Genomic DNA, 14,745 nt, shown 5'->3' on the forward strand with positions numbered 1-14,745 from the left:
CAGGCGTGAGCCACCGCATCTGGCAACCAACTTTCCTTTTCTTTTTCTTTTTTTTTTTTTAAAGAAAAAGGAAGAAAGAAAGAAAAAAAGAAAAGAAAAAAAAGAATCAAGAAGAGGAAGAAAAAGGAAGAGAAAGAGGGAGAGAGAACGGGAATATTGCTTTATTGCCCAGGCTAGAATGCAGTCTAAAAATGGGAATTGAAAACCTCTTTTATGCCAATAATTGTGCTTAACAATGGAGACAGGAAGGAATAAGGAAAGAAAATAACAAACAAGCAGCCAACCAATATGTCATTTAAACCTATGAAATGCTATGCAATTATTGAGGAGTGATTTACTTCCAATTATGTAGTCACTTTTGGAATAGGTGTGATATGGTACTGATAAGAATGTATGTTTTGTGTATTTTAAGTGGAGAGTTCTATAAATGTTTATTAAGTTTACTTGTTCCGGGTCTGAGTTCAAGTCCTGGATATCCTTATTAATTTTCTATCTCGTTGATCAGTCTAATATTGTCAATGTGATGTTACAGTCTCCCACTATTATTGTGTGGGAGGCTAAGTCTCTTTATAAGTCATTAAGAACTTGTCTTACGTATCTGGGTGCTCCTGTATTGGGTGTGTGTATATATAGAATCATTAGCTCTTCTTGTTGCATTGATCCTTTTACCATTATGTAATGTCCTTCTTTGCCTCTTTTGATCTGTGTTGCTTTAAGGTCTATTTTATCAGAGGTGAGAATTGCAACTCCTGCTTTTTATTTATTTATTTATGTTTGCTCTCCGTTTGGTTGGTAAATCTTCCTCTGTCCCTTTGAGTCTTTGTGTATTGTTGCATGTGAGATGGGTCTGGATACAGCATACCGATGGGTTTTGGCTTTTTATCCAGTTAATAATATATATGAGTTTAATACTGCCATTTGATGCTAGCTGGATATATTTTTGGAAAGGCTGATACTGGTTGTTCATGTATATGTGTAGTGCTTCTTTCAGAAGCTTCTGCAAAGCAGGCCTGGTGATGATAAAATCTCTAAGTACTTGCTTGTTTGCAAAAGATTTTATTTTTCCTTCGCTTTTGAAGCTCAGTTTGGCTGGATATGAAATTCTGGGTTGAAGGTTCTTTTCTTTAAGGATGTTGAATATTGGCCCCCACTCTTTTCTGGCTTGTAGGGTTTCTGCTGAGAGATCTGCTGTAAGTCTGATAGGCTTCCCTTTGTGGGTAACCTGACCTTTCTCTCTAGCTGCTCTTAGTATTTTCTCCTTAATTTCAACCCTAGTGAATCTGACGATTATGTGCCTTGGGGTTGGTCTTCTTGAGGAATATCTTTGTGGTGTTCTCTGTATTACTTGGAGTTGAATATTGTCCTGTCTTACTAGGTTGGGAAAGTTTTCCTGAATAATCTCCTGAAGAGTATTTTCCAACTTGGATTCATTCTCTTCGTCACATTCAGGTACACCTATCAAACATAGATTAGGTCTTTTCACATAGTCCCGTATTTCTTGGAGACTTTGCTCATTCTTTTTTATCCTTTTTTCTCTGATCTTGACTTCTCGTTTTATTTCATTAAGTTGGTCTTCGAACTCTGATATCCTTTTTTCTGCTTGATCAATTCGACTGTTAAAACTTGTGCATTCTTCGCGAAGTTCTCGTGTTGTGTTTTTCAGCTCCATTAATTCACCTATACTCTCCAAATTGTCTGTTCTCGTTAGCATTTCATCAAACCTTTTTTCAAAGTTCTTAGTTTCTTTGCATCGAGTTAGAACAAGTTCTTTTAATTCACAGAAGTTTCTTATCATCCACCTTCTGAAGTCTACTTCTGCTAATGGAATGCACTCGTTCTCCATCAGGGCTTGTTCCGTTGCTGATGAGGAACTGTGATCACCTGTAGAGGGAGAGGCATTCTGATTTTGGGTATTCTCAGCCTTTTTACGCTGGTTTCTTCCCATCATTGTAAATTTATCCACCTGTCGTCTTTGTGATTTCCGACTTTCAAATTAGGTTTCTGAGTGGATGTCGAACTTGTTGATTCCCAGCGCTGAAATCTGAGCAATCCACTGCGCCGGCCAAAACAGCGGTGTTAAGATTGATGGTGCTTTTCTGCCTGGGAATCGGCCAAAAGGGGACCCGGTCCCGCTCACTCCACACCAAGAACTGCTGTGCTGAGGCGCCAGCAAAACCTCCGCGCCGGCCACAAGAGTCGTGCTAGCGATCTGTGGGTCTCCTCCGCTGGGAATCTCCTGGTCCGTGAGCAACAAAAATTCGTCTGAAAGTGTGGCGTCCTCTCATTCTCTGCACTTTCACTAGGAGCTACTATCCCGAGCTGCTAGTGGTCAGCCATCTTGGATCTCTCTCCCCCTGGCAAGCAACTTTCAAAAGCATTTCAACTACTGTTACCTTCATATCAAAATATTAACTGATTTTGCATATTTCCAAAACCACAAAAACGTTTTCCCCACACACATTCAATCTACCGTGGTTCCAATGAAATAGATAAGAAGTTAACACTTTTTATGGGGGTACAGTGTTGACCCTGAAAGATTGCAAAAGACTGATAGTAAACATGCAGCAAGAAAGCTTTTTAAACAATATATTGCTGGGCACAGTGGCTCACACCTGTAATCCCAGCACTTTGGGAGGCTAACGTGGGAGATCACCTGAGCCCAGGGGTTCTGAGGCCAGCCTGGGCAACAAAGTGAGGCCTCATCTTTACAAAAAACTTAAAAATTCCCTGGGGATGGTGGCACATGCGTGTGGTTCCAGCTATACAGGAGGATCACTTGAGCCAGGGAGGTCGGGGCTGCAGTGGGCCATGTTCACGCCACTGCACTGCAATCTCAGCAACAGAATGAGGCCATGTCTCAAAAAATATATAAATAGGCCGGGTGCGGTGGCTCACACCTGTAATCCCAGCACTTTGGGAGGCTGAGGTAGGCGGATCACCTGAGGTCAGGAGTTCAAGACCAGCCTGGCCAACACAGTGAAATCCTGTCTCTACTAAAAATACAAAAAATTAGCTGGCCTTGGTGGTGGGCGCCTGTAATCCCAGCTACCCAGGAGGCTGAGGCATGAGAATCCCTTGAACCTGGGAGGCAGAGGTTGCAGTGAGCTGAGATCACGCCATTGCACTCCAGGCTGGGCAAGCAAGAGCAAAACTCCACCTCAAACAAACTATATATGTATATATATATATATAAAATAAACATATAATTTACTTTTATATTTATAAATTTATATTTATAAAATATATAAAAATATATATTATGTGGCATTCCTCCAATTCATAAAGGTACAGTTGCTGTCATTAAAGGGACTCCTGGTTAAGCTGTGGCTTTAAGAACAGTTTGAAAACCACATTGCTTTTAAATGACATAAAACAGCAAGTAAAATGGAAGAACAGACTGACCTCTAGTTTGGTTTGACTGGAGTTGTACACTTAACTAAGGTGTTATTGAAAAACAGGCGGAGGTTGTAGTGAGCAGAGATGGCGCTACTGCACTCCAGCCTGGGCAACGGAGTGAGATTCTGTCTCAAAAAAAAAAAAAGAAAAGAAAAGAAAAAGAAAAAACAATACCTATTGGAATAGCCTTTATTTGTGTATGTTAGCAACAGTTTATAATGATGCTTCTACATGCTTTCAGTTAAGCCCTTCTTGTGAATGTGACCTTTACTTGGATGCCAGCTTTGAAAGGAATCAATACCACAGCCTTGTAATCATTAGGGATATACTAAAATCCTAATTGTCAAACATCTCATCATCAAACTCAAACTTGTCAACACCTTAAATGACACTGTGCTTACAAAACTGGCAGTGATGTGTAATAATGACTAATTTAGGTCACCATGAAGAATTTTTATGGGAAGTAGAAATTCAATTAAGATGGAAGTACCTACTCTTGCATTGTGCAAGGCAATTAAGATCTGAAGTAAGCCTGCTTTCGAGGGCTTAGATTTTGACGGTTGACAAGTACACAAATACAGCACCAGGTAGAATACAGCCTATGTTGTCATTTATGTCTGGGTACAGAGGAGAAATTCTGACTTAGGGAACGGTTTCCTGGAGAAGAAATTACTGTCTGGCATCTTGTGAAACAAAGGCTCTACACTTTACCCTTGCCAACGTAGTATAAAGGACTTTTAAGCTTAAAAAAAAAATCACTAGATAATCAGAGGAACACTGGTCATCATCTAATGCGAGTGTATCATTTTAGAGTTGGGAAATACTTATGCCTGAGCTAGAAATGCACTAGCCTACCATTATCACAAGGACAAGTCAGTGGCGGAACAGTTCTCTGCCTGCCAGTGCAGAGTCCTCCCACTTGATTAATCAGTCATTAAAATTAACTGGCAAGCCCTTCGTACTTCTTCCCCTCCCGTCACTAGGTTCCTTAAATCGACTCTGAAATACCGGCCAATCTTATCCTGAAACAGAGTTTCGACCCTCGGAAGTCTTGCCCTCATCTTTGGGACCCGATTCGTCCGGCTGAATCTGGCATTCGAGGGGCGGGTTGGTTGGAACCACCCCGCCACGCCTCCCTCAATCTCACACGGTGTCCACCCTTGCCCTCAGGATGGAGTCTCGGAAGTGACGTAGAGGAAACGGAAGTGCTGTCTTGGTACCGACTTCCTGTTGTTTGAGGCTGGGCGGGGGGTGTGCGCTTGTGTGGGGCAGCCTGGGGCAACCCAGCAGCGGCTGACCCTCTGCTTGCGGGGACTGGAGTCGCGAGGCGGCCGTCATGGCGGTGTCGGAGAGCCAGCTCAAGAAGATGGTGTCCAAGGTAAGGCTGCGACGCGCCCGCCGCTCCCTTCCGCGCCCTGCCCAGTCCGTCCCGGCCCAACCAAGCAAGCCTCCCAGACGGGCCAGAAGCCCGAGTGCGGTCCTTGGCCACCTTCTCGGCCCCCAGCCCCGAGGCGCCTGTCGCCTGGTGCGGGAATCCCCGTACGGAAGCAGGGAGGGTGGGGGGCGGCGACACTCAACAAAGGCGCCGAGCGGAGGCCGCCTGCCACCTGCCACCTACCCGCCCTCCTCTCTTCCACAGAGTTGGGAGCTGTCTGTGGGGCAGAGTAGTTTTTCGTCTTACTTTTTATAACACAAAGGAGGGATTATACTTAGTTCTAGATCTGAGGCAGTCCTCTACTACTGTCCCAATCTAGGGATCCTCCAGTCTTCACCTTTTCTTGTCGGCCGGCAGGGACTGTGGCCTTTTCAGTTTTGTATGCTCCAGAAAAGTCCAGAGAAGCCAAAATGCCAATCCCTTACTTCCCCAGGTGAAATAAATACCATTACCATTTCAGAAATTTGCTAAGAGTAACTACTATTAAGTGTATGCTTCTTATAACTCGTATTTGTTTGCTTTGAGCTTAATTTATGGTCCTCACAGCTCAGGTATAGTGTATTTTTTTTTTTTAAAAAAAGCAATTAAACATTTCGTATTTTAAAGCCATGATTTATTTATATAATTACTTCAAACGTGGCACCTCACACCGGAGTGGAATGGCTTTTGTTATGTTTTGTTGTAATTTGCCAAAACTATGTAAAATGATTGAGAGTTGAGTCTTAACCAGTTCAACGTGTTAGCTTTGGATAGTTTGTCAAAGCAAGAGTGGTAGCAATCAGCGGTTTAAGTGGTTTCAGTTTTTAGTAAAACACACCATTATGCATAAAACTTTTTAAAAAACAGACCTCTTCCAGTTAAATCACCCCCATAGTACTTGATTGAAGAACAAATAACCTCTAAAGAGAAAGTGACAGTTTTCAAAATAAAGCATACCTTAGTTGTGTAATCATATATTCTAGACTTCTTGATTTTGTTTTGATAAACTAGTTATCCTTAGTTATAGAGGAGGTTGTGGGAAGCTGTAGAAGATTGGGACCCAGGTAAAGATCTATGTTATATCACTTAAGAAAATAAAAAGGTATATTGTTTTATATAATGTGTAACTGAATAGCATCTGTTCAATTACTTTTTTTTTGAGAGTTTTGCTCTGTCACCCAGGCTGGAGTGCAGTGGCGCGATCTTGGCCCACTGAAACCTCCGCCTCCCAGGTCCAAGTGATTCCTTAGCCTCCCAAGTAGCTGGGATTACAGGTGCACTTCACCACGCCCGGCTAATTTTTTTGTATTTTTAGTAGAGACAGGGTTTCACCATGTTGGCCAGACTGGTCTCGAACTCCTCATCTCAGGCAGTTCACTCGCCTTGTCCTCCCAAAGTGCTGGGATTACTGGTGTGAGCCACCGTGCCCAGCCTTGTTGTATTTTTAGTGGAGATGGGGTTTCACCATGTTGGCCAGGCTGGTCTCAAACTCCAGACCTCAGTGATCCGCCCACCTCAGCCTCCCAAAGTGCTAGGGTTACAGGCATGAGCCACCACGCCTGGCCTCCATGACATTTTTAATGTTTAAATTGATAGCATAGTCATTTTTTTTTCTTTTGATAGCATAGTCATTTTAAGATTTATTCCTTAATGTATGTATATTCATATAAAGAGCAAGAGTATTCAAATATGAGCTTATTTTTTATACTCTAAGCCTCCTAAGCTTCCTGTAGAGAAACCTGCCATTAAAGACAAAGGCAAGGTGTGTTCAGAGAGATTTTATACCTCTACCTGCCTCCCCCTCCGCCCAACCTCTGACTACCCTAAAAACAAAAAACAGATATAGGGAAGAGGTGGGAGAGGGCATCCTACCTGTCTGTTGGTCCTTAGCTTACTATCTGAAAAACTGAGACTCCTGTATGTGATTATGACGGTTCTGAGCATCCCATGAATTTTCCGTCCAACCTATGAATTTTAGACAGGTAAGAATAGAAAGTAAAGTAATAGAAGCAGTTGTGGGGCTTCTTCCTCCTAAAGAAGGGCTTGAAATGTTTTCCTTTCAGCTGGTGTGAACTGTACACATGGCTAGGGTGAAGGTCATTGTTTTTTCTTTATCTGATTGAAGACTCTCACCCATCATGGTACTCTGGCCATCTGCCTTATGTTTTATATATATATATTATAGAAGTTCTGTTTTTCCTTTGTACATTATCTTAGCTCCCAACTTCAACATAACTTACTTTTTTTTTTTTTTTTTTTTTTTGAGAGAGTCTCTCTCTGTTGCCCAGGCTGTAGTGCAGTGGCGCAATCTCGACTCACTGCAACCTCCACCTCCCAGGTTCAAGCAATTCTCCTGCCTCAGCCTCCCGAGTACTGGCACTACAGGCTGGTGCCACCTGGCAAATTTTTTGTATTTTTAGTAGAGACAGAGTTTCACCGTGTTAGCCAGGAATGTCTGGCTAATGTTGTATTTTTAGCAGAGATGGTGTTTCACCTGTTGGCCAGTCTGGTCTCAAACTCCTGACCTTGTGATCCGCCTGTCTTGGCCTCCCAAAATGCTGGGATTACTAGCGTGAGCCACCTTGCCCTTAAACATAACTTTCATCACCCTTCTGTATTATCATTTTTGCAATTAATGGAGATGTATTTATACTAAATTAGTCCTTCTTGCTTTACAGAAAATAACTTTCCACTTTAGATGTTTCATACATACAACCACTTATATTTTTACATAGTTTATCTATAGCATTTCTAAAGGTGCAGTCACTGCTAAATGAGTAGAAGAAAACTGTGAGCCTGGTGTGGTGGCTCATGCCTGTAATTCCAATACTTTGGGAAGTAGAGGTAGGAGGATCCCTTGAGACCAGGAGTTCTAGATCAGCCTGGGTAACATAGCTAGACTCTGTCTGTACAAAAAATTTAAGAATCAGCCAGACTTGGTGGCATGCACCTGTAGTCTTAGCTAATTGGGAAGCAGAAGCAGCAGAATCACTTAAGCCCAGGAGTTTGAGGTTGCAGTGAGCTATTACAGAGTGAGACCCTGTCAAAAAATAAAAAAATGTAAACAGTAATAGAATTGGACAGGTGCAGTGGCTCATGCCTGTAATCCCAGCACTGTGGGAGGCTGAGGCGAGCAGATCACTTGAGGTCAGGAGTTTGAGACCAGACTGGCCAACAGGTGAAACCCCATCTCTACTAAAAATACAAAATTAGCCAGACGTGGTGGCGTGCACCTATAATCCCAGCTACTCAGGAGGCTTAGGAAGGAGAATTGCCTGAATCTGGAGACAGAGGTTGCAGTGAGCCAAGATCATGCCACTGCACTCCAGCCTGGGTGACAGAGACTCCATCTCAAAATAATAATAATAAAAAAATAACAAAATAAAGGTTGCTATATCCCTCATAAGGTTTTAGGTTCTAGGAATACAACAGTGAACAATCAGAGAATATGCTTCTGGAATTTAAATTCTTAAAGCAATAAACAACTCAATACCTTAAGTAGTATGTTGGAAAGTGATAGATGCTTTAGAGAAAAGAAAGTAGGAAAGAGAAACAGGGAGTGCTAGGGGCTGGAATTGGGATGAGTCAGTTTAAATATGATAGTAAAGGGAGGTCTTTCTGAAAAAAACTATTTGAGCTCACCTGAGAGAGGTAGGAAACTGTGTGCTTGACATGGGGCTCACACCTCTGAACCCCAAGCATTTGGAAGACTGAAGCTAGAGGATCGTATTGAGGCCAGGAGTTCCAGACCAGCCCGGGCAACATAGTATGATCTTGTCTCTTCTCTACTAAAAATATAAAAAAATTAGCTAGGCTTGGTATGTACCTCTAATCCCAGCTACTTGGGAGGCTGATATGGGAGGATTACTTGAGCCTAGGAGTTTGAGGTTGCAGTGAGCTGTGATCACACCACTGTACTCCAGCCTGGGTGACAGAGTGAGATTCTGACTCAAAAAGAAAACCAACATGGAATAATTTGGGGTAAGAACATTTCAGAAATAAGGAAAAACAAGTGCAAAGGCTCTGAGACAGAAGTTTGTCATGCATGATAGAGGAACAACAAAGGAGGGTAGGGTGGTTAGACTGGAGTGAGCAAGGGAGGAAGTGGTGATATGGGTCTAGACATAGAGCATCAGTGGTATAGGAGATTTAGAGGGCCTCGTAGGCCATTGTAAGGACCTTGGCATTTACTTGGAGTATGATGAAAAGCCATTGCTCTGTTTCAGCTGTTAGCATTAGTCTAGCTGCTATGTTGAGACTAGACTGCAGGAGGTTAAGGATGGCGGCAGAGACACCATAAAGAGGCTGTTGCAGTAATCTAGGTGAGAGGTGCTGGTGGCTTAGACCAGGACTGTAGCTGTGGAGATTCCAGATATATTTTGAAGGTAAAGCTAGCAGGATATTTTGACAGATTTCCTGTGGATGTGAAGAAAAGAGAGGGCATCAAGGATAATGTCAAAGTTTTTGTCCTGAGCACCTGGAAGGATACACACACACACACACACACACACACACACACACACACATCATTCATACATACATACATACATACATATGGAAGACATTGGAGAAGTAAATTGGGGGGAAGATAAGGGGTTCAGTTTTGATCATGTTCCAATTTGACATTCATTAGATATTCAAGGGGAAACGTCAAATTGTTAATTGTATACATGTTTTCTGGAGTTCAGAGAAGAGGCTAAGATTGGAAAATTTTAATTTGAGGGTTTTCAACATATAAATTATATTTTCAACCACGAGGGTGATCAAAGGAATGAGTTTAGATAGAGAAGAGGACCAAGGACTGAGCCTGCACTCAATAATAATTGGTTAGGATAAGAGAACGAACCAGCAAAGAGACTTGAGAAGACACAGACACAGTGCAGGAGAACAGTTGATGTCCTGGAAATCAAATGAAGAACATGTTTTAAGAGGAAGGGGGCTGGGCGTGATGGCTCATGCCTGTAACACTAACACTTTGGAAGGCTGAGGTGAGAGGATCACTTGAGCCCAGGAGTTTGACACCATCCTGGGTGGGCTACATAGTGAGATCTCATTTCTATGAAAAATCTAAAAGTTAGCCAGGTGTGATGGCGCATGCCTGTAGTCCCAACTACTCAGGAGGCTATGGTGGGAGTATCACTTGAACCCAGGATGTTGAGGCTGAAGTGAGCCATGATAGCACTACTGCACTCTATCCTGGGCAACAGAGTGAAACCCTATCTCAAAAAAAAAAAAAAAAAAAAAAGGAAGGAATCATTTTGGTCAAATGTTGCCGAATCAGCTTGGTCAAATACTGCTAATAGATGAAGTAAAACAAAGATAGAATCGGTCATTGCATATCATGTGGCAGTTATTGGTGACCTTAATGAACAAGTTTAGTGAAGTGCTGAGTTTAGAAGCCTAATCGGAGTGGATTTGAAGAGACTAGGTCTCTAGACATTGAGCATCAGTGGTTGCTAACATCACAGAGATACTCAGATATATTGTGCTCCCTGATGAAAAACTTTATCCTCTATGAAGTGATCTTAGAGAGAAAGAAGAGGAAAAAAAATTAAAGGAAATTTTTTAGTCATGAAGATAATAACCTCTAGATCCAACTAAATCACAGGAACATTTATCTTATACTAAAGGGATACAGTTAAGAAATTCCATACCTCTATAGGACAAATGAACAGATTTCTTTAACAAATAAATTTTAAGGAGCAAAAATAGAGATGCACCCATCAGTTAAGTATTTGTATTTGTAGCTGAACAGTAGATAAATGTGCAGTAAGAAGTGGACCATAGATGCCTGTAAATCCCAACACTTTGGGAGGCTGAGGCAGGAGGATTGCTTGAGGCCAGGAGTTGGAGACCAGCCTGGGCAACATAGCAAGACCCTGTCTTTACAAAAATAAAAAATAAAGTAGCTGGGCATGATGGCACACGCCTGTAATTCTACATACTTGGGAGGCTGAGGCAGGAGGATCACTTGAGCCCAGGAGTTTGAGGTTGCAGTGAGCTATCATTGTGCCACTGTACTTCAGCCTGGGTGACAGAGCGAGACTTTGTCTCCAAAAAAAATAAGTAAAAGGAGTGAAATACAGATAAATGCTATAACATGGTTAATCTTGAAAACCTACTAAGTGAAAGAATTTAGTCATGAAAGATCACATATTGTATGAATAAGCAGATTCATAGAGACAGAAAGTAAATTCTTGGTTGTCCAGGATGAAGGCTGGGGACAAGTAAAATTGGGGGGTGATTGCTAAAGGGTATGAATTTCTGTTTAGGGATGGTGAAAATGTTCTAAAATTGATTATGGTGGTGGTTGCACAACTCTGAATGTACTAAAAACCATTGAACTATGTACCCTTTAAATGTGTGAATTATATCTTTAAAAAACCATAAATGGTGAGTTAAAAAATATGAATTAAAAGGGTCTTAAGAGACATTTTAACAAATGCAGTGTATGGACTTTATTTGGATCCTGATTCAAACTGAAAACATAAAAAACATGACTTGAGACTATAGATATTTACTGATATTAAGGGAATAGTGATTATTTTAGTGAGATAATAGCATTGTGGGCTTTTTAGGTTCTTTCAGGCTTTCCTTAATGTTAACGATCAGTGGAAAAGGTTTTAAGAAAATTCATCTAGCAGTAAAATACATGCATTGGTTTTAAACTAAATTCTTATGCAATTTTGCTTTTCAGTACAAATACAGAGACCTAACTGTACGTGAAACTGTCAATGTTATTACTCTATACAAAGATCTCAAACCTGTTTTGGATTCATATGGTGAGTTTATGCAATAAAAATAGCAATTCCTATACTTGGAGTTTACTCTCTTTGTTAATGATTGTAATTTTTTCCGTTTTCTTTTGAGGCTTGTGCGTTTTTCAATTGTAGGATTGCACCACCACTTAATAAAACTGTTGGAGGATAGCAAATTATAAGATCTAATAAAAACGTTTTGGCCGGGCACGGTGGCTCACGCCTGTAATCCTAGCACTTTGGGAGGCCGAGGCAGGCGGATCACCTGAGGTCAGGAGTTCAAGACCAGCCTGACTAACATCGTGAAACCCCATCTGTACTAGAAATACAAAAATTAGCCGGGCGTAGTGGCGCATGCCTGTAATCCCAGCCACTTGGGAGGCTGAGGCAGGAGGATCACTTGAACCCAGGAGGCATAGGTTGCAGTGAGCCGAAATCACGTCGCCAAAATCATGTCACTGCACTCCAGTCTGGGCGACACAGCGAGACCCTGTCTCAAAAAAAAAAAAAAGGTTTATATTTCTTTAGTTTTAGTTTTTTAAGTTAAAAAGAAATACTTGGCTGGGCATGGTGGCTCACGCCTGTAATCCCAGCACTTTGGGAGGCTGAAGTGGGTGGATCACGAGGTCAGGAGTTCACGACCAGCCTGGCCAACATGGTGAAACTCTTTGTTTCTACTGAAAATACAAAAATTAGCCAGGTGTGGTGGCAGGCACCTGTAATCCCAGCTACTTGGGAGGCTGAGACAGGAGAATCGCTTGACCCTGGGCAGCAGAGATTGCAGTGAGTCGAGATTGTGCCACTGCACTCCAGCCTGGGTGACAGGTGAGACTCTGTCTCAAAAAAAAAAAAAAAAACTCTAGGTTGACGCATGGCTCATTCCTATAATTCCAGCACTCTGGGAGGCTGAGGTGGGCGGACCACTCAGCCCAGGAGATTGAGACCAGCCTGCGCAATATGCTGAAACCTCATCTCAACAAAAAAATAAAAAAGTTAGCCTGGTGCATCTGTAGTCCCAGCCACCCAGGAGGCTGAGGTGAGAGGATTACTTGAACGCAGAAGGCAGAGGTTGCAGTGAGCCGAGATTAGGCCACTACACTCCAGCCTGAGCAACAGAGGAAGACCCTATCTCAAAAAAATAAAAAAACCTCTGACATAGAACTATGCTAATTTAGACCTAGGAGGGGATGTTAAAGATAAAGTTGAGTCCATTTCTCAAAGTGTTGTCTGTAGACCCTTAGTTGTGCTGGGGGCAGAGGCAGAATTCTGTAGTTAAGTTTGAGCAACTTATGGATTAAACAAAATTGAGTTTCATTGCATGAAGATTTCTTGGAGCCTTTAATATGCTAATGTGTTGTATATCACAAACATGAGAGAGAATATATTGTGCAATACATTTTAAAGTTATTTAACTGCTGAAACTCCTTGCCCCCACAGAGTCTCTTTATAATTTCAGGAACACATTTTATAAAACTATACTCTGGACTGTCCACTGTCCCTTTCTTTTATAGATGAGTAAAATGTTATTTAATGTGGTCTTTAATTCTATAGAGACCCTTAGCTCTGAAGGCAAGGAACTGAATTTTGTATCTGAGACTTTGTAAATTTTACTCCCTTCCAAGGCTTTGAAACATTAGAAACCTGATGAAGAGAGGTGAGAAGCAGCAGAAGGGCAATCAGTTCTGCATTTCCTGAACAATACGGACATGAACCCAAAGTCCTCTTCCAACCCTGGGACACGATTCCTTCTCATCTCAGCCTCCCCTATTTCTGTCCACACGTTACCAAAATTAAAGTTAGTTTTTAAATGGCTTCAGTGGGGAGAAAAATGGCTGGAGCTAAAACTTTATAGTTTTTAACTTCATATAAAAGAGTAAATACATTGATCAAAACTGACAAAGACTCCATTATCAAATCTTGTATAGTTTCATATGGCTGGATCAAGTATATACCATTGTTACCAAAATTCTTTTAGAGTAAACAAAGCCCCAAATTTATATAAGATGGTTTTCTTTTTTAAAATGCACAGAATCAGAATACATTGCAGTATACATTTGTCAACAGTAAGGAAAAGAACAAAGGGCAACAGTGTACAGTCATGCATTTTGTAGTGATAGAGATGTGGCCTGAGAAATGCATTATTAGACGATTTCATCATTGAGTACGCTGACACAAACCTAGATGATAAATCCTACTACACACCTAGGTTATATGGCATAGCCTGTTGCTTCTAGGCTACAGCCTATACCAGATGTTACTGTACTGCATACCATAGGCAGTTGTAACACAATAGTATTTATGTATCTAAACATAGAAAAGTTACAGTAAAAATACAGTATTATAATCTTACAGGACCAGTGTCTTGTATGCAGTCCATCGTTGATCCAAACATTACACAGTAGATGGCTATAGTTCTGTGCTTTTGTACTGCACATTGCAGCCTTTCCCCTATGTAATATAGTGTTAATTCCAAATCATTGTTAGAAATAAATAGCTGTCCAGGTAATACAAACTGTGTGCCATTTTAATTATAGACATAAATTATAGATAGAAAAATGTGTGTGGTATGAGAAATACAGATTAAAAGAAAATGTCTATATTTGGCTATGAACTTTTCCTTTTTTAACTTTTTATACTGACTAAGAAGGCTGAGCCCAGGAGTTCAAGTCCAGCCTGGACAACTTGGTGAGACCCCTTCTCTAAAAAACAAAAAGCTGGTCATGGTAGTGCCCGCCTGTAGTCCCAGCTACTTGGAAGGTTGAGGTAGGAGGATTGCTTGAGCCTAGAGTTTGACGATAGCCCGCACAACATAGCAAGACCCTGTCTCTAAAAAACAATAATAACTGTGAATGACTAGGGATAAATGGGGATCTCTAAAATATAATGACATTAGATTAACATTTAGTATGGTATTGTTTGATAGTGATTTTTAAATAGGTTTATAATCATATTAGTTAGGGACCAAGAGCTCATATTTACTGGGACTGTAGCATTCTGGTCCATTTTTCCAAGTACTACAATCATGAGCCACATGACAACGTTTCAGTCAGTGACAGACCACATATATGATGGAGATTCCATAAGATTTTAATAGTGCTGAAAAACTTTTTGTTGCTTAGTGACATCTTAGCCATAATAACATTGTAGCACAATGTATTACCTTTTTTTTTTGTTTTG

At 41.2% G+C, this 14,745-nt stretch overlaps 1 protein-coding gene across 3 annotated transcripts in view; it reads left to right on the plus strand.

Annotated features, from left to right (window-relative positions):
* The first annotated feature begins 4,610 nt into the window (after positions 1 to 4,610).
* Positions 4,611 to 14,745, plus strand: part of TSG101 (tumor susceptibility 101) — a 54,871-nt gene continuing 44,736 nt past the window's right edge. Inside the window, exons 1-2 of one of the 3 annotated variants that reach the window (XM_012456528.2) lie at positions 4,611 to 4,774; positions 11,508 to 11,592. In XM_012456528.2, coding sequence (XP_012311951.1) covers positions 4,733 to 4,774; positions 11,508 to 11,592 — 127 coding nt within the window. In that variant the 5' untranslated portion in view covers positions 4,611 to 4,732. Of the gene's footprint in view, positions 4,775 to 11,507; positions 11,593 to 14,234; positions 14,254 to 14,745 lie in introns of those variants that run through there. The other 2 variants (XM_012456529.3, XM_064365120.1) reach the window with 2 other exon arrangements.

The sequence above is a fragment of the Aotus nancymaae genome, unplaced genomic scaffold (assembly GCF_030222135.1).
Source record: "Aotus nancymaae isolate 86718 unplaced genomic scaffold, 86718_ANA_hifiasm-v0.15.2.pri h1tg000059l, whole genome shotgun sequence".
Classification (NCBI taxonomy): Eukaryota; Metazoa; Chordata; class Mammalia; order Primates; family Aotidae; genus Aotus; species Aotus nancymaae.